Source organism: Podarcis gaigeae (genome assembly GCF_964106915.1).
Source record: "Podarcis gaigeae genome assembly, chromosome: 14".
NCBI classification, from domain to species: Eukaryota; Metazoa; Chordata; class Lepidosauria; order Squamata; family Lacertidae; genus Podarcis; species Podarcis gaigeae.
In genome coordinates this window covers 5,823,438-5,843,758 of record NC_139690.1, presented here as the reverse complement: position 1 = coordinate 5,843,758, position 20,321 = coordinate 5,823,438, and the positions used below count along the sequence as shown (strand labels likewise).

The following is a 20,321-nucleotide window of genomic DNA, read 5'->3' as shown; positions in this document are numbered from 1 at the left end:
AAGAAAAAAAAAAGATGATGAATTTTCACCAGGATTTTAATCTGCAAATTGCTGGAGAAATGTGGTGAACTGAATTTTAATACTGAGAAAATGAAAAACGCAGAGAACCAACATAGGCAGATCCTTGCATCCTGCCCTGTTCCTTCCTAGATTCACCCCCTCCATCAAAATGGGCGACCCAGGATGGGGGGGGGGCTGGACTTTTGTTAAGGAGGGCAGAACCGATGTGATTCGTCAGTTATAGTTAAGTATTTCTGTTTTTTTACTTGATCTAGGAGGGCAGCTGCCCCCTGCCCCTTAGCTACACCCATGTCCACCACTCTGCTTAGCTTTGTGGGCACACATGCTAAACCCTGTCTATGGTGCCTCCCCTTTTCCCCAAAGAATGAGACAAGAGACCAGAGTATGGGTTCAAATTGGCCACAACTTTATTGAGCTTCAGAAGTGGGAAACTTCTCATAGGCCTTGGCAGGTAACCCTCACAGCCTGTCTGGCTGAGGATACACAGGCAGATGAGATCCAGTGAGAGGGGACTGTAAAGCACAAACTTACACAGCATGCCCTTCCACCGACCTTGTCCCGGGAGTTTGACCTACATGCCACCGCTCTAGGGCCAGGGACTCCCAGTTTTTTGCCCCTTGAATGCATCCCCCCATCTTGATCCTGGAAGGAAGAAAACCAAAAGAGGCTTGGAGAAAAGGGGTCAGGATCTTTTCTTTGGCCTTTGCCCCACCCCCGGCCAGCCGTCCATTGTCCTCCCTGACTGAGGGTGGGTCAAAGGCCAGCCCAAGCAGGTGGGAGGCACCCGCCCAGGTGAGCCCTCGCTTGGTGCCGCAAACCCCCTGTTATGTACTGAAGTTCTCACTCTGGGCCAGCAGGGGGATGCTGTAGATAGTTTTCACTCAAGTCCACATATGCAAATAAGGGATTGAAAGTGACGTTCAGTGATTGGATAGTTACAGAAAATGGTTACAGTTGCGTTGTAGCTCTATATAAGCAGGCTGGCTGAACCCTTCAGTTCAGTTCTGTTCTGGCCTGTGAATAAGCAAGAGCTGTTTGAAGAATCGCTGTGTCGTCTGATATGTTCACCCACAACTTAACACTGCCCACCTGTGGGGAAGGGAGGGCATAAATTATCACAATATAGTTCAGAGAAGTTGGGGGAAACGGGTTTCATTTCCTGTACCCATTTTGCAATATCTTTGGACTAAGATCAACCAAAACTGAGTGAACTACCACAGTATTTCACAAAACAAAACACACAACCTCACATTTTGATCTGTGCAAAATTGTTCAAAGTTTAAAAAACACACAAAAAAGGTCAGTTCTGTTATGGTCTGGGGTTAGGCTAGGGGTGGTTCTGTGCTGTTAGGCCTAAAAGAAAAGACCAACTCAGATTAAGGTGATGTTTCTTTGGGGCCAAAGAGGGGGAGACACTGAACTCCATTTTAAAGGTTAATCATTAATGAGCTGCTGATCCTCACTATGTATTGATGAGCAGGGGGGGCTATTCCTTTCCTTCCTGTGCCCACATCACACAGGAAAGCAGCCTCTCTTGTTGTGTCAAAAGGCAAAGAGATGAGAAGCTTCCTGATCTTTTCACTTCTGTTCCTTTCCTGCCTTGCTGTTAGTCCTGAGATTCCAAAGAACAGGAAGAAGAAAGGTGAGTTGCCAACTTTCCAGATTTTTAACATGCATTTGTGGAAACTGCGCTGTGGCCGTGCTGAGTAAATGGTAGATGCTGTTCGAGGACAGATAATGGGAAAATTCAAAAAAATGTGGGTCTGCTTTGAGCACAAGGTGGGCAGAATTGGGCTCACCTTCTCCCCAAATTGGTAACTCTTATAACAAGACTGAAGTGGCTTTGCGAAAGAAAAAGAAAACAAGATTAGCACCCATAAGTATCTGCTCATTGGGAAACCGAGTACAGTATTCTGTTACTAAGACTGAAATACTCGTGAAAATCTAGGTGACCTCAAGGTAGATGAGCAAAGCCAGCCACGGCTGGATCGAGCAAGGCACATCTGCTTGCAATAGTTTAATCGTGTGTGTGTGTGTGTGTGTTTGTGTGTGTGTGTGTGTGTAATATTTGTGGTCTCAAGGAAAATCCCACATCTGGGCTCTTATTCTCGGCTCCCTTTTGTTCATCTGAGTTGCCTGAAGTAACACAGCATCCTGTTCCTTTGAATCCAAGAGACCCTGGCAAAACATCCGTTTGTGTAAGATCATTGTACAGTGAGAAGGGCTGCTGCAAGCTCTGTTGGTTTAACCAATAGGTTTATAAAATAATGTTTTTGTTGGTCTCCAAGTGGACGGAGGCCAACTTCAACATGGTGGGAGCAAATTTTGGATCACTGGGCCTGAGAGCCCAGACCACTCCTGGAGCCAACTGGGCAGTGGCGATGGAGGAGGAAACAGATGGAGGAGGTGGCAATTTGTAGCATGGTGGGGGAAGCGCAGTTTTTTGGGGGGGGGTCAGGTTAAGCATGTCTGCACCATCACTTCTCAAATTGGTAGGAGAATTTTTTAAAATACAGGATGTAAGTGACCATTGGGCAGCTCCAGAAAGGCTGCTTTTTGGTTTTGAACTCCTGCACCAACAATTGCCTGCTCTCTTTTGCCCAAACTCTCCTGCTCTGATAGGAGGCTGCAGTAATAGCTCTGCAGGCTCAACACTTATAATAATAATAATAATGTTATTATTTAATACCCCACCCATCTGGCTGGGTTTCCCCAGCCACTCTGGGCGGCTCCCAATAGAGGACTAAAAATGGAATAAAACTTCAAACATTTAAAACTTCCCTAAACACTTAAGTTGGAATGAGTCTGAAACCTGAATTTAGCAGAGTTTAGGAGCAGCCTTTTAGAGTGGGGAATGGGGATCAAATCTGAACAGCCAGATTTCTCTGAATAGCCTCCACCTGCCCTGGTATCTTTAATCTCTTCCTTGTAGCTAAAGTTTTGATAATTTCTATTGCTGCTCATAACCCATCTTACCTGTTCAAATCTGCCAGTGGTTGCGATGTAATTGGCACAGCAATCAGTTCTGCTTAAACCATTTCTCAAGGGAAAAGGTCACCCCTTTACAAACAAGTCATCGACCTGTACTGGGTTTGGGGTTTTTCATGAAAACCGTATGTACAACCCTTTAGCAAACAGAGGAGCCCCTTCGCTTCTGTCCTTTAACAGCAGTCCTGCTGAGCTATGTGTTGAAATGGTCCCATTCCAAAAGGCATTATTGCAAAAGGATATTGTAAATTCTTTTTTTAAAAAATGCACCCACTTGCAAAGGGAATACAGTGGTACCTCTGGTTACATACGCTTCAGGTTACAGACTCCGCTAACCCAGAAATAGTGCTTCAGGTTAAGAACTTTGCTTCAGGATCAGAACAGAAATTGTGCTCCGGCGGCGCAGCAGCAGCAAGAGGCCCCATTAGCTAAAGTGGTGCTTCAGGTTAAGAACAGTTTCAGGTTAAGAACAGACCTCTAGAACGAATTAAGTACTTAACCCGAGGTACCACTGTACCTACTTAAAAGAGCACACCTAATAGAACATCAGCTTGTGTGCTGAATACACTATAGAGGTCAAGTCTAGTTTTGGTGAGGGTCAATTTAGTCTTGTTGATTTTCTGCAATTTGCAGGAAGCACAATTAGAATGGAGACGGCATACAGCACATAATGTAAGGTTATGCCACCCTGGAAGTAGGCTTGTATCAAAATGCGAACCAAATCAACCTCTTAGGGACACAGGTCTCTTTATTGCGTCACACTTGCCATTTCCATGAAGAACTGGATGTTCCAGGAGTGGCCTGTAACCACGTCAGTAAAAAAAGACACACTGTAAGCCTTTAATAAAGTACAAGCTGCTTATTTGCAAACAGACAAGCTGAGCTGCAGTAGTCACTAGGTCTAGGAATGCCAACCTACCTTTCTTTTTTTTTGTAAATAATTTTTATTTGATTTTACAAGTGTAAAATTATAATAATATCAAATACATACTCAGATTTAGAGACTTCTCTGAATCTCAAGACTTCCCACCATCCCCTCCATGGGTCCTATTGTCATCAATTTCAGCTGCATATTATTTCATCATCCAGATTTTAAGTCTATCCATATCATTCAAAGTATTTGTTACATTACAAGTGTTGTTAAAATCCTGCTATTGTTTTCATTTGCTTACAGTAGTCTCTTAAATGAATTATAAATCTTTCCCATTCTTTCTTGAAAGTTTTGTCTCGGTTCCTGAGCCTTCTGGCCAGTTTTGCCATTTTGGCGTAGTCCCACAGCTTAATTTGCCATTCTTCTCTGGCAGGGACTTTGTCTTCTTCCCATCTCTGGGCTAGTACCATGCGTGCGGCCGTCGTAGCATACATGAAAAGTCTTTTCTGCTCCTTTGGAATCTTGGTACCTGTTGTTGTTGTTGTTGTTTAGTTGTTTAGTCGTGTCCGACTCTTCGTGACCCCATGGACCAGAGCACGCCAGGCACTTCTGTCTTCCACTGCCTCCCGCAGTTTGGTCAAACTCATGCTGGTAGCTTCAAGAACACTGTCCCGCCATCTCGTCCTCTGCCGTCCCCTTCTCCTTGTGCCCTCCATCTTTCCCAACATCAGGGTCTTTTCCAGGGAGTCTTCTCTTCTCATGAGGTGGCCAAAGTCTTGGAGCCTCAGCTTCAGGATCTGTACTTCCAGTGAGCACTCAGGGCTGATTTCCTTCAGAATGGAGAGGTTTGATCTTCTTGCAGTCCATGGGACTCTCAAGAGTCTCCTCCAACACCAGAATTCAAAAGCATCCATTCTTCGGCGATCAGCCTTCTTTATGGTCCAGCTCTCACTTCCATACATCACTACTGGGAAAACCATAGTTTTTACTATACGGACCTTTGTTGACAAGGTGATGTCTCTGCTTTTTAAGATGCTGTCCAGGTTTGTCTACAATTCCTTAAAAAAAATGCTTCTGGTTTCTTTATAAAGGTTATTTTAAACACTTTTTTTTTCATTTCATTATATATCATTTCCCAGAATGCCTTTACTACCTTACACATCCATTAGGAATGCCGACCTTTCAAACAGCATTGACCCCCACAAAAGCACACATTTTTACAGTTTCCACCGAGACTGCTTTTTTCCAGCCAATAGCAAAATTCAGTGCTTTTCTCACTGCTAGCATCAAGCTATTTCTCCGGTCTCCAGCTACAAACAGAACACTCATTTCCAGTCCTAGCTCTGCCTGTTACGTGTAAGCTGCAGATACCGGTTGCTCAGAGTAGCCACCGGTCATCACAAGCCATTAAGCAAGCGACTGAGCTGTCCAAAAGCCAAGAGAGGTGGGCACCTCTCCACTCAGCGCATTACAGCAGCACCCCGTAATGCTCTTTTAATGAGAACTTTGGACCCAGCCCTCTCAGCCAGCTTTTATCTCTGACAGGCATAGCTGAACAGTGTTTGCTTAGCAACGGCAGCCATTCCTTTGTCAAATACCACACTCACTTTCACTATGGTTAATTGGAATGATGTTGCCCGGTGCCACAGTCATCAAGATGCTGAATTCTTTTTCCGATGGGTGGAGAAATGCAAAGAAAAGCAAGAGCGGGAGGAGGATGCTGGCTCCACGACAACATCTGAGAAATTGATTTTAGCGTCAATTAAAGATTTGTGGCTTCAGGAAAGTTAGGGGGTTTTGCTTCCACCTTGCTTTTGTATACTGAAATGGATTAAATAGAATACAACTAGTCTCAAAATATTATTTCCCAAGGCCTGGAAAACACCCACACCAGCTTCTTAACAATTGTAGGGTGACTTTTGAAATTCTAAGCATTTGCCATTCCTCCATATTGCTGGTGGCTAAATAGATAGCATTACCCACAGGCATTTCACAGGTGGAAATAAAAAGGATTACTGCCTCCCTCCTTGCACATTTGAGGTGGGGAAAAAAGGAAACAGAAATAGATCGAACTACTCCTGAGCAAGTGCAGAGTGCATTTCCCTCACTGCTGTAAAATGAAATCTGGAAGGGGAGGAGGGTCGGAAGATGGAGCCTTTGAAACCCTGGACAGAAGAGGCCACATGTTCACATGGCAACAGTTGCTTGCAAATCCCTCACCTTGACACTCTCAACTACAAGGTTTGTTCGGGAGACATTGGGGGTGCAATAAGATTGCACCCAAATTTTCACTGACTTTGTTTTAAAAACATGCGTGTGTTTTCGGGTTTCTTTGTCACTTTGGCAAACTGCTTTCACTGGGACTGTTTACCAGATAACACTTATCTAAAAAGCACCTCCAGGCGACAGAAAACAAATGAGAAATGCCAGCCAGAAGGAAACACAAGACTGGAATTCTGCTTCCTCTCCGCCCCACTGCCCTGTATCTTGCGAGCTGATTTTGCAGCTTGGTGTTCTGGTGCTGAATGTGCAAAATGAATAAATGGTTGACACGACATGGCTTCTCCAAAGGGATCCTCTCCTCTTCCTTAGCATTTCAGAAAGAGAGAAACCACGCCTTTGGCAAAGGTTAGGCTGGGCCTCAGGGAAAATGCTTGGCACCAGGCAGTTCTGCCTGCAACCATTTCCAATCAGCATAAGTACATTTTTCATGGCAGTCACTGGCAAGAGTGACAGAAGGGCCCAGCTCCAGGCATTTGCCAAGGCTTCCTCGTGAAGGCCACCCATTTGCCAGTGGCACTGAGTAAACTATTTTCTGTCGGGGCCTGATGTGGATAAGCAACTACCGTATTTTTTGCTCTATAAGACTCACTTTTTCCCTCCTAAAAAGTAAGGGGAAATGTGTGTGCATATTATGGAGTGAATGCAGGCTGCGCAGCTATCACAGAAGCCAGAACAGCAAGAGGGGTTGCTGCTTTCACTGTGCAGTGATCCCTCTTACTGTTCTGGCTTCTGAGATTCAGATTATTTTTTTTCTTGTGTTCCTCCTCCAAAAACTAGGTGCATCTTGTGGTCTGGTGCGTCTTATAGAGCGAAAAATACGATAATCAGTGTTTTCCTACTCCAAGCTGGAAGAAGAATAGGGCCACAGCAACAGTCCATCTCATGGACTGGTGGGACATTTGGCCCCAGAAGTGGCTCAGCCATAGGATAGTGTTGCTTTGGGTACAGAAAGAGCAGCACTTGGAGAAATGAATGCTGGAAGCAAACAGCCTAAGAGACTCAAAAAAGAATCTTTTGCTTAGTGCCTGGCGTGTGTCCTGTGATGCAAAAGGAACTGTTTTTTTGCCATCTTCCATCCCTTTTTCAAAATGTGCCAAAGGCTGGAGGTTTTCTGCAGACCCCTGGCCCAGGTACAGTTACCAGTTACCTGAACAGCATTAGGGTGCAATGAAGGGCGTTGCATGTCTTTAAAACAACAACAGGTGCAGCTGTTTTTTACATTATATATCTCTCTTTTAAAAAAAGAAACCCCTCTGGAACAGTAGCTGAATAGTGCACTGTGGGAGTACCAGGAAACAGCAAACAGAGAGAACCCATCTGGGCAGTAGCCTAAGCAGACTTTTGTGATTAATGCAACCCTTGAACATGCCATATTGTAAAGGACTTTTCAATATGAACGCATTCTGGTCACAACTCCAGGGGCTCCATTTATGGCCAGATGAGGACTGGTTTGTTTTCATTAAACCTTTTGTAGCAGGAGAATGTGCTGAGATTGGAAGGATGAGATTTCCCAGAACCTGACATCCTGTCCTTCCCTTCTCCTCTTCCTCTTTCACAAACAGGGTGGACACATGGATTGAATTAAGCGGAGCTGAATTTGCCATTCACCTCCACCACATCCCTCCCAGGGCCTCAGACTCTCTCCATTCAATTATTCCAAACTCTGCCAACAAGAAATACTAGCTAGAATGTGTGAAATATTCCCCCCTAGTTAATTATGAATGGAGGGACTTAATTTCTCCCTTGGTCTGCAGGCTCTAAATTCAATTATTCCAAAACCTGCAAATAAGAAATACTCACTAGAAATGTGTGTGTGAAGTTTTCACCCTAGTTAATTATGAATAGAGGGATTTAATAGCAACCCAGCAGTAAATAAGTACTGTACACTCCTTGAATTAATATCTTCCCCAGGCCTGAAAGTGTCTCTTTCTAATCAGGAACAGCCCTCACAGGGTACAAGCTGAGCAACAGGAACCAAAAACTGGGCACCATTAAAGACAGGAGAGTGGGAGACAGCTGCATCTTATGAACAAAGACTGTACTACTGGGCACTGAGCCAAGGGGGCGCCCTCTCAAAGCCCAATAAGCGAGGCACGGGGCTTTGGAAGGTGGCATGGGCTTCTGACGGGGTCCTCCGGTCCTGGAGTCCTCCCTCCTTCTTCCCAAAGCCTCGTTACTGCTTTTCCAGCTTTGGGAAGGAGGCACAAGGGCTGGGGTGGGGCTGCCAAATTTTGGACACCATAGTATCCAATTCCACCGCTGCCAATGCACATTTGCTCCGATATAAATTAAATGGAGTTCAATGAGGCACAGGTAATTGGGTTGAGGATTTCAGCATAGTTTTACAGACTTTAGGTGAGGTATGTTACTTTTATGCTCATTTAACAGATGGGGAAGTAAGCCTGAGAAAGAGTGATAGCTGATGCAAGTAGTCCCCAGGCCCCAGTTAACTCGTGAAGGCATTCCACTCCAAACAGGGGTGGGCAGCCTTTTCCTGCCAAAGGTGCCATTGCCTTGAAGGTAATCATAAAATAAGGCAGGTTGCCCACCAGGATCTTAAAAGGTGCAGTTTTGCTCTTGACAAGAAGCCCTCCTGGTTCCGCTGATCAGCCTCACTCTGCAGGTATAAACAAGATGTTTGTATTTTGAATGAAACCACCACCATAATCAACCATGCAGAACATTTCACAGTTAATGGAAGTACATTGCATGCTGTAAAAAACAGGAAAATCTTCCATGGTGGAGGTGTTTTTTTGCTTCACTCGTTTATAAGGTAAAGGTACCCCTGCCCGTACGGGCCAGTCGTGTCCGACTCTAGGGTTGTGCGCCCATCTCACTTAAGAGGCTGGGGGCCAGCGCTGTCCGGAGACACTTCCGGGTCACGTGGCCAGCATGTCGAAGCTGCTCTGGCGAGCCGGCACCAGCGCAGCACACGGAAACGCCGTTTACCTTCCCGCTATAAAGCGGTCCCTATTTATCTACTTGCACTTAGGGGTGCTTTCGAACTGCTAGGTGGGCAGGAGCTGGGACCGAAAGACGGGAACTCACCCCGCTGCGGGGATTTGAACCGCAGACCATACGATTGGCAAGCCCTAGGCACTGAGGTTTTACCCACAGCGCCACCCACGTCCCTTCACTCGTTTATAAAGACTCCTAAATTAAGATGTAGATGAACCATAGCTCTACTGCAGAACAAGAAAGCAGCAGACAAGAGAGGGTGGTCCAAAGATGCTTTCTGATTAATAAGATAACCCTTTGATCACGTCCTCCTCAGCCTGTTCCCTCTTCCTCCACTTGCTGGCATCAGTTCCTCCCCAGTGTTCTCCAAGAGAATATGACGCTCCAGATTCCTAATGCCTAATGGCAGAACTTCTAAGTGGAGAATGTGCTGTGTCTGCAGAACCAATGAGTGTGTGGCAGTTAGTGGTGGGCACAATTCTGTCCCCCTTCTTTGTGCCCATTACACAATTTTGACCTCTTCATGGCCATTCTAGACAGTCAGAGGAGCTGGGTGCCAACGTCTTCTTGGAAGGCTCTACTGTGGGCTGGTGGGGCTGAGATGTTTGATGCCCCTCAAGTGCAAGAAAACAGCATGTATGGAAGACAATGAGCCCAGAGCTCTTCTCCTTCACATGCTAAATGTCTATGCATCAGGGACGTCTTTCCTTTCTTCAGATATACAACAGTGTCAGCAAGCCTGAAGTGGTTGAGTCCATGCATCATTCTAACACTTAGTTCAGCTGACTGCATAAACTGGAATTAACCTTTGGGTAAGGAGAGGTGATGGGGACCACCAAAGGTCATACATTAATGTTTAACTAAGTGTTTGCTATGCTTTCCAAAGGTTGTACTATTAAGAGCCCCAGGAGGAGATACATTTTTCCACCTCACTTTTTTAAATGGCTCAGATACATATAAAGTGGACGCTCTGTGCGGGATGCACATTCGCAACATGCAGCAGCACGTCTGCGCACGTGCGAGTTGCAGTTCAACGCTTCTGCACATGCACAAAGCTCGATTTAGCGCTTCTGCACATGCGCGACCGCCAAAACCCGGAAGTAACCCGTTCTGGTTCTTCCGGGTTTCGGCGGTCCATAACCCGAAAAAACGCAACCTGAAGCGTCTGTAACCTGAGGTATGACTGTAGATTCCAAATCCTTTAAAATTCATACATAATAGTTACACTTTGCCTTCAAACAGCTCTTTAACATAGTTGCGCTCTGTCACATTATTTCACAGTAATCCTCATAACAACCCTCTAAGGTGGGTGTCAGGGAACTGCCATTGGAGCCAAGGGAGGAGAGAGGGCTCCAGAGGGATGCCGGAGAGGGTCCCAGTAGGGAGAGAGGCAGCCCATCCGCTGGGGAAGGAAATCAGCGTAGCACCAGTGGAGAAGGGGGGCAGATGGGGGAATCGGAGAAAAGGCTCCTGGACTCCTCACCGGAGACCAGTGGGGAGAGCACAGGTCCTCCGCTGCCCACACCCTCCCTGCGCAGAAGACTTCCGCACAGGGAGAGTAGGAGGCGACTGGGCGTCAAAGAACTTCTTTGCTGGAAGAAGTTCAAGAAACGCCCACTGAGACAGCCACGAGTGCAAGGCTGTCCAGAGGGAAAGGGTTCAACCAGGCAACCTAGCCAGGAGTGGCGGCAACTTACGCACGAGCAACCCCCTTAGAACCATTACAGGGGGTGAGCACCATGAGCCTACAGGATCAGGCCAGTGGAACCATCTAGTCCAGCATCCTGTTCTCACAACAGCCAGCCAGGTATCGACAAAAATAGAGTGGCTTGCCAAATTATTGGAGTACTACAATATATCCAAAACAATGGGAGAAATTGGAAGGATCTCAAAAGAGAAGATAGATAGGGACTGGAAGAAAAATCTCTTTGACCCATGCCTGCCGATCACAAGACAAACAGAAGTGTAGATGACCCTTGACTCTGTAGAAGGCAACTTTCTGCGTCCAACAATCAACACACCAGCAGTGAGGCCCCAGGCTCAGGTGCCTCAAACTCTGCTTAAAAAAACCAAAAACTGCCCCCTCTGCAAAAAAAGGAACGAAAATACCCCAGTACAAGCAGCATTTCTACTCTACAGCCCCCATGTCTTGCCTTGATGAAATAATACATTTTTTAATGAACATTGTGTGCCCATTTCCTAGAATGATTGACAGCACAGAAAGCTGGAGGATATTTTCATTCTCTGGGCTAACAACATACAGTTTATATCAAGGAAAACACAGGAGAGAGAAATATAAATATGTACCAAGGGGAATTATGGGACCAATTCACGCTTACCCACGGTGGCGTGAAGCACTTCCCCCAAGGCGTGATCACACCCTGCTCTGACAATCTGTGTGTGAAGGAGCCATGACTGGAGATGGGGGGGGGGTTCATATGCGTGGGGGTGGGGGAGCCTTGTCCTCAGCTGCTCTTGTCCCAGTGGGCTGGGCTCAATCTCAAGGGCTCAAGTGACAAAAGGGGAGATTTTGGTTGCTGAGTGCAATTTGGAAATGGAACCAATTATTTCTCAATTCTATTAAATTTTGTATTTAAAACATTTCGAAACCTCTCTTCTGACACGTTTTAAAAACAAAATTGGTTGGCTTGTGGAATACAGTCGTACCTTGGTTATTGAACAGAATCCTTTCTGGAAATCTGTTCGACTTCCAAAACATTCACAAACCAAGGCGCGGCTTCTGATTGGCTGATTGGACCTGGAAACAATGCCAACAGCCGAAACAAACGTTCAGCTTCCCAAAAACTTACTTCTGGGTTTGCAGCATTCTGGAGCCAAAATGTCTGAGTACCAAGTATATCATACCCTGCAACATGCTGCAGAGGAAAATCAGGACACACATCTTCTGGGGCCATGCCCTCACTGAAACAAAACATGACATCCCAGAATCTAATCAGAAGCTAGGATGGCTTCTGTAATTCCAGGATGCCCCAGTCAAATCAGGAAATTTAATTAACAACAACAACAACACACACACGCACGCGCACACACACACACAGAGAGAGAGAGAGAGAGAGAGAGAGAGAGAGAGAGAGAGAAGTTATTGATCTTGTTTTTTGTTCAATGAGGCATGCCAGGGTCAACCCCCCAAAGCCAATGCCTTTTTGAGTCAAAGATATTCACCATTCAAACTCTGTGGCTTTCCCTAGGTGGGGCAGCCTTGCCAATTTGTACCAGGCTTGCTCAGCTGCTTCCCAAAATTTTAAACAAAGTGGCGTAGACCTCAAGATCAATTAGTAGGGGGCAGGTTTACTGCCTCCTCCCAGCAGCGGCCCCCACCCCGCTCAAGGGCAGTAAGCTCAAAGCACCAACCTTTTGGCCAATGGCAGTTGATGTCCCCCAGACCTGGTGGGGCTGCTAGAAGGTCCCAAGGGTATGGCCAAGTTCCCCTGGTTTTCTCTCCATCCTAGCTCAGTACTCTTGATTCTGACTGGCAGCAGCTCCCCAGGGTTTCAAATGGAAATCTTTCCCAGCCTTACCTGCAGATGCCCAAAACTGAACCTGAGCATTTCTGCATGCAGAGCAAGTGTTCTACCACTGAGGGTATTGGCCTTTCCTCTAAAAAGTAAGGTTCTAGTCCTCATGGTTCTACATAAATAGGAAGCAGCCGTATGCTGAGTCAGACCGTTGGCCCACCTGACTCAATAATGTCAGCACTAACGGGCAGCATCTCCCCCAGGGTTTCAGCCTTATTTGGAGATGCTATGCCAGGAATTAAGGGACGCGGGTGGCGCTTGTGGGTTAAACCACAGAGCCTAGGACTTGCCGATCAGAAGGTCGGCGGTTCGAATCCCCGCAATGACGGGGTGAGCTCCCCTTGCTCGGTCCCTGCTCCTGCCCACCTGCAAGTTCAAAAGCACGTCAAAGTACAAGTAGATCAATAGGTACCGCTCCAGCGGGAAGGTAAACGGTGTTTCCATGCGCTGCTCTGGTTCACCAGAAGTGGCTTAGTCATGCTGGCCCCATGACCCGGAAGCTGCACACCGGCTCCCTCAGCCAATAAAGCGAGATGAGCGTCGCAACCCCACAGATTGACACGACTGGACCTAATGGTCAGGGGTCCCTTTACCTTTACCTTTACCTTTATGCCAGGAATTGAACTTGAGACCTTCTGCCTGCAGAGCATATACTCTCCCATGAATCTATAGGCCCTTCCCTTGAGGGACTTGGCAGCGCCCCTCTGCACCCCCCCCCCCTCAAATGAAGCTGTTGTAAGAATTCTGGTGCTATGAATGAGGCATCCAAAACAACCGAGAGTATTGCATAAATGCTAATTATTAATACCTCTGTGGTCAATTAAAGTGAAACTTTCACCTACATGTTTTTTATCTTGTCCATTTGCAGCTTTCATTTGGCAATAAAAATGTTCAGGAAAGCACTAAAAAAAAAATTCCCATTACGCTGCAAAATATTTTAAGAGAGTTTGTTGGCTCAGGCATTTCAAGATGGTGCTGAGCTGTCAATTATATGTTTCCAGTTTAGAGAAATACTGTGGTTCTCTGACCTAGATTTCAGGGATTTTTACTGATTTGTTTTTGTGGTTCCCTGCCGTATTTATTGTACTGTATTTCCTCTCTGATCCTGTGGCTGAGCTGGCACACCTAGTGACCTTAGGGGACAAGGACGAGGGGGGAGGGGGAGCCTTTTCTTCAAAGAGACGCCACTAATCAGATTGTACCCTGTACACTCGCAGTATTCTATGAATGTTTTAAAATTTACCTCAGTGTCCTTCCTGGAACAGTTGCTGAAACAAATTTCCTGGCCTGCTCAATGACTATTTATTCCACCTGATTGAAAACACATACAGAAAGAAATCCAAGCTTTAGGTGGAATGCATTGTCTTTAAGGCAATACTGTGATTAAAGACCATTTTTATCCCTAATTTGTACAGTTCTTGGGCATGTAGGGTGACGTGCTCCACCCCATCAGACCAGCCCAGAAGCGCTGACATCCGGCTGCAAAAAAAAAGCGTTTGTGTGCCAAGGCAGGTCATGGGAGTTATTATTAGCTGTAATTAGCACACCCACGAGCATCTCCACCTGCAGAGCAGTGGCACTCAAGGTGAGGGAACGGCAGAGAAGCACTCAGATCTTGGAAGGCAACTCAGAAGCAGCTCACAAGTGGCTGGGAGTCTGTCTAACACAGATCTCACCGGTATATAACTTGGGGCATTTAACTTAAAGGACCTCAGCAGCAGAAAGGGATCCAAGTGAGCATTCAAATGATGGCTATTTAAACCTGTCCCAATCCTTTCTCCAGCTCAGTCAAGGAGAGACAGAGAACCACTGAGTTTTGCCCTTCACGGTGAAAATTTGTTCAACTGTACATTTACAGGTTGAGTGGCAGAGCTTTTTTTCAGCCGGAACTCACCAGAAACTCAGTTCCGGCACCTCCCAGCTGGGCGCCATTTCTATTTTAAGAGAACAAGGGTTCATGGTGAGTTCTGGCAACTCTTTTTCTAGAAAAATAGCACTGTTGAATGGGAATGGGAAGTCCCCAAGGTCAAGATAATGGAATTCCGCTCACGTAATTCTATAACTCTATAAGGTGGGGCTGTGGGTTAAACCACTGAGCCTAGGGCTTGCCGATCAGAAGGTTGGCGGTTCGAATCCCGGCAACAGAGTGAGCTCCCGTTGCTTGGTCCCTGCTCCTGCCCACCTAGCAGTTCGAAAGCATGTCAAAGTGCAAGTAGGAAAATAGGTACCGCTCTGGCGGGAAGGTAAACGGCGTTTCCATGCGCTGCTCTGGTTCGCCAGAAGCGGCTTAGTCATGCTGGTCACATGACCCAGAAGCTGTACGCCAGCTCCCTCGGCCAGTAAAGCGAGATGAGCGGCGCAACCCCAGAGTCGTCCGTGACTGGCCCTAATGGTCAGGGGTCCCTTTACCTTTAAGTCTATAACAGGAAGGTGGAGTCCAACATTTGGGAACCCACAGCCCCCCCCCCAATCCCTACATGGAGCAGGGGCCTCTGAAGGAGGCATTTGTCACCTTGACAATTATCAAAATGAGCAGGATGTAAAAGGCATGTCTTGTTACCAGCTAATAAAGGTTTTTGGGGTTTTTACAACATTTCTAAAAATTTGAATGGGACAGCAAAAGAGGATAACATATTAAGGCATACTTAGGTTGTTAACTGGTACCAGAATATGTGTGTTTGAAGAACACTTATCAGGTGATATTTGGCTACAGTTTTGGCGCACGAACTTTGCTATGCCTCACTGTGTCGTGTTAAAAGAAAAGCAGGATAAAATTATGTTTTGATGGTGTCCTATCCTAGCCAAAATTCAGAACTTTTACAGTACTAATTCAGATAAGCTCTGGAGATGGTGACAAGATAAATACATTTGTTCTGAAAGTGCAGAGTGATTTATAGACTGGAGTAGTCAGAAGGGTGATATCAATCATGTCTGGAGTAGATAGACCAACTGTCTCCCGAACTGTTACTCTAAATAATAACAAAAAGCCTTGTCCGCAAAGGAATGGCATTCCTTTGTGTTGAATTTAATTGTGGCAGAGAGGTTCGTAATCACGATTCATAAACATTTGTCACTGAGTGATAAATGTAGAGTCAGTCATTCAGTCAGGTTTATTGCTTATAGCCAAAGGCTGCTGCAATATATACAATGTCATTCAATAAAATATATACTAATTTGATACAAAAACTTAAAACATTTATATTGGATGAATGTAGAGGGAACATCGTGAGTATCCTGATATTATTAAAATTAACACGTTCTCTAAAATTGAGGGAAGGGTTTATTAAGAAACATGCTTTGTCTTCAGAATTGGTTTCCTTTTGCTTTTGGGAACTGCAGATACGGTGATATTCATTGTGTTGGTTCTTTACTCTGTTTTTGATCAACAATTGTATTATTACAACTGCATAATGGCTTTATCATTGAGCAACTTTGTCACTGTCTGGCCTTAAAAAAATGAGAAGCAAATACAGATATGCAATGATCTGTGAATATCTGTGAACACAGCATCTAATTGAGAGACTTTGCTGCCACAGGATCTGGTGAGGGCCACTCAGATGGCTTTTTTTAAGACTAAACAAAGTGATGGAGTACAATAAGGCTATCAATGGCTATTGGCCTTGATGTCGATGTACTACGTCCAGTACTGAAGGCAGGAGACCTCTGAATACTATCGCATTTGGAAAGAAACTGTTTCTCAGGTAGCTAGTCCCAGTCTTTATAACCCTGTATCTTCTTCCCGAAGGTAGAAGCTGAAATAGATCATTTCCAGGGTGTGCACTATCCTGAGCTATCTCTGCAGCTTTTTTATGGCACCTGGAAGCATAGATCTGATCCAAGGTGGGAAGAGTGCACCCAATTATTCTCTCTGCAGTCTTTACAACCCTGGACAGTGTTATGTACTGAAGTTCTCACCCTGGGCCAGCAGGGGGATACTGTAGATAGTTATGCAAATGAAGGATCGAAAGTGACGTTCAGTGATTGGCTAGTTTTAGAAAGTTGTTACAGTAACGTGATACTGGAGCTCTATATAAGCAGGCTGATTGAGCCCTTCAGTTCAGTTCTGTCCTGGCCTGTGAATAAACAAGAGCTGTTTGAAGAATCGCTGTGTCATCTGATATGTTCACCCACAACTTAACAAATTGTTTTTTCCTCTCAGTGTTTCAACTAACTAAAGGGAAAGGGGGGGATGTTTTGGGTATCACTACAACTAATCCAGAATGCGGCAGCTAGACTGGTGACTGGGAGCGGCCGCCGAGACCATATAACACCGGTCTTGAAAGACCTACATTGGCTCCCAGTATGTTTCCGAGCACAATTCAAAGTGTTGGTGCTGACCTTTAAAGCCCTAAACGGCCTCGGTCCAGTATACCTGAAGGAGCGTCTCCACCCCCATCATTCTGCCCGGACGCTGAGGTCCAGCGCCGAGGGCCTTCTGGCGGTTCCCTCATTGCAAGAAGCAAAGCTACAGGGAACCAGGCAGAGGGCCTTCTCGGTAGTGGCGCCCACCCTGTGGAACGCCCTTCCAGCAGATGTCAAAGCGATAAACAACTACCTGACATTCAGAAGATATCTTAAGGCAGCCCTGTTCAGGGAAGTTTTTAACGTGTGATATTTTACTGTATTTTTGGTTTTTATGGAAGCCGCCCAGAGTGGCTGGGGAGGCCCAGCCAGATGGGCGGGGTATAAATAATAAATTATTATTATTATTATTATCATTATTATTATTATTATTATTATTATTATTATTATTATTATCAAGCAATAAGAACATATGAAGAGTCTGCTGGATCAGGCCAGTGGCCCACCTAGTGCAGCATCCTGTTCTCACAGCAGCCCAAAAGATGATTGTGGGAAACCCCCAAGCAGGATTTGAGCACAAGAGTCCTCTTCCCTCCTGCGGCTTCCAGCAACTGGTCTTTAGAGGCATCCCCATCATGGCTAGTAGCCATTGATAGCCTTGTCTTCCAGAAGTCTGCCCAGTCCTCTTCTAAAACGAATGTTGCTTGTGGCACAGTCCGCATTGCAGACTGCAGATCCAGAAATGCGCCTTCCACGCCTTCCCCATCTTGTGCAACTTCCAAGCTTTCAACAAGTGCCAACAGAGCGAAAGTGTTCACCAGGTCAGCAAGCATAAAAGCCAGCATGGCCAGTGAAAGTGGGCAGCAGAGCTAAGAGTAAGAAGGACCTAAGGAAATCAGGCAATGGGGAGAAGTGGGTGCCCTCAAGTGCTGCAGAGGTTAGTTGATTAATTGCCTTGATTAATAGTAATTGTTCCAGGTCCTTTTGGAGCACCATTCCCTCCTCCCCCTCCCCTCTGTAGTAAATTAAAAGCTTTCAGTTATTAATTGCACCTATACATCAAGAAAGGTTGCAGTTGTCTCCCTGGGTTGTGACTGAACTTTACTTATAGGCTTCAGGACCCCCTTTGGGTATGGAACCGAATAGGAGTGTGCAACATCAGGGCCTCTGGTTGGCAGGAGTATGAAGACTCTGGATTGGCCAGGCCTGGTATGGATCCTCAGTTGCCTGATCCAGACCATTACATCCATCAAACAGCAATAACAGACAGTGACTCTCCTGTTTGGGAAGGATTTGGCCATGACTGCCCACCACCCTGTCTTACCCTCAAGAACCTTTTTTTTGTGTATTGTAATTTTATGTTGTGAACCGCCCTGAGATCTACAGGTATAAGGCAGTATAAAAATTTAATGAATACTACTACCATAGCTGTCAACTTACAGATTTGAAAATAAGGGACCAGCAGCCATGAAAATAAGGGACCTGCAGCCTCACCTGTTCCAGGCACTCCAGTCTTCCTGTCCTCCTGCAGTCTGGTCAAACTCATGCTGGGTAGCTTCGAGAACACTGTCCAACCAACTTTGTAACCAGAGGTTCAACTGAATGGAATCTGAATCACATGCACCACAAGGCCTATGCAGCCTCAACTTAAGATGGCTCCCCGGCCTGGCTTTGCACTGCAAAGTTTGCAGCAGCACGTGCAACAAAATGGCGTCCAGCATTCAAAAACCTCCTCAGCTTGCATTAACTAGCCACACACAAGGCATTCAAGCTCCACCCCCAGTCATTCTTAGACTTCTTATTGGGTGAGCAACACAGCCAAGAAACACAGTTGGAGCCTTCCTCCTCCCTGGCCGGCAGGGAGGGAGGGAGAGGAGCTGCTTCCTTTGAAATTTAAGGGACATCATTTAAGGGACATTTAAGGGACATCCATCAATAAGGGACATGTCGCTGGAATAAGGGACTGTCCCTTCAAATAAGGGACACTTGACAGCTATGTACTAATAATAATAATAATAATAATAATAATGCTAAAAACAAGCTCCTGTGCATTTGTCACATTTTCCCAAGGTGGTGTCTAACCAGGATAACTTGGGGAGAGGGTAGGACCCTATTTCCAACCAAAACAAGGTGAGCTTCAAAAGGCGCTGGGGAAAAAATGTATGTTTTATGGATAAACAAATTGCAATTTAGCCCGCTCCCAAATGACAAAATAACTCATCATTCAGGAGACAACGGAGACAATTGCCTCAGATGAAGAGGGGTTACAATCAAAGCACATCCCATTCTCTTGGGCACCTTCTCAGGTTGGGCATCCTTGCCTTTTTGGTACTCCAGGATCCCTGTAGGGTTGCCATATGTCCTCTTTTTGCAGGACACATCCTCTTTTTCATGAGAGTCGTTATAGCAATCTATAGTTAAAAGTCAAAGTCAGCAAACGTGTCCTTTTTTGCTCTTCAAAATATGGCAACCCTGGCACCTCTCCCTCCCTCTCTCTCAAAGTGGCCCCTGCTCTCCTTAAACCCTTTGGGTTTCTCTCTGTTCAATAAATAAGCACCTGCCTGTGCATTGATAACAGTTTCCAGAGAGGTGGCAGCTGTTACTGCAAAAACAAGAAAGGAGTCTTGAGGCACTTTAAAAGACCAGCAGTTTCTAACAGATTTTGGCTATAATCCACTACTTCAAAGCCCCGGTACTTTCCAAAAAGAACCCCAGAGATAGTTCCATCAGGGATGCATTTAGGCTCTGGACTTCAAGCCCTTTTCTTGAGACCAGGAATGGGGAATGTGTGGGGCACTCCCCTCGCTCCCTTCAGCCCCAGCCAGCATGGCCAGTGGTCAGGAATGATGGAAGTCAGAGCCCAACAACACATGGAGGAATCCCACAGCTTCCCTAGGTGTCTTGGACAGGCTGGATGCAGAGGAATGGTGGAAGGAACCAGCTGGGGAACCCCCAAGGGAAGAAGGCTCAGAGCACGGGGAGTGGTGGTGGGAAAACAAAGAGGGAGAAGACTGAGAAGACTGGGAAGAGGCAGCAGGGCATAGTGAACAGGGAGCATCTATGGCAGAGAGCTTCCCAGTAGTGATGTATGGAAGTGAGAGCTGGACCATAAAGAAGACTGATTGCGGAAGAACTGATGCTTTTGAATTCTGGTGCTGGAGGAGACTCTTGAGAGTCCCATGAACTGCAAGAAGATCAAACCTATCTATTCTTAAGGAAATCAGCCCTGAGTGCTCACTGGAAGGACAGATCCTGAAGCTTAGGTTCCAATACTTTGGCCACATCATGAGAAGAGAAGACTCCCTGGAAAAAGACCCTGATGTTGGGAAAGCTGGAGGGCACAAGAAGAAGGGGACGACAGA

The 20,321-nt window shown here is 45.9% G+C and overlaps 1 protein-coding gene and 1 long non-coding RNA gene across 2 annotated transcripts in view; one reads left to right on the top strand and one right to left on the bottom strand.

Moving 5' to 3' along the window:
• Positions 1-1,502: 1,502 nt before the first annotated feature.
• LIPC (lipase C, hepatic type) overlaps positions 1,503-20,321 on the top strand; it is a 55,134-nt gene continuing 36,315 nt past the window's right edge. Inside the window, exon 1 of the mRNA XM_083712754.1 lies at positions 1,503-1,663. Within this exon, the coding sequence (XP_083568880.1) occupies positions 1,579-1,663 (85 nt within the window). The 5' untranslated portion in view covers positions 1,503-1,578. The remainder of the gene's footprint in view (positions 1,664-20,321) is intronic.
• LOC310830951 lies at positions 10,198-11,548 on the bottom strand. The gene is made up of 2 exons (XR_014557711.1): positions 10,830-11,548; positions 10,198-10,304 (listed from the first exon to the last, which is right to left on the bottom strand). It is a non-coding gene; the product is annotated as an uncharacterized lncRNA (long non-coding RNA).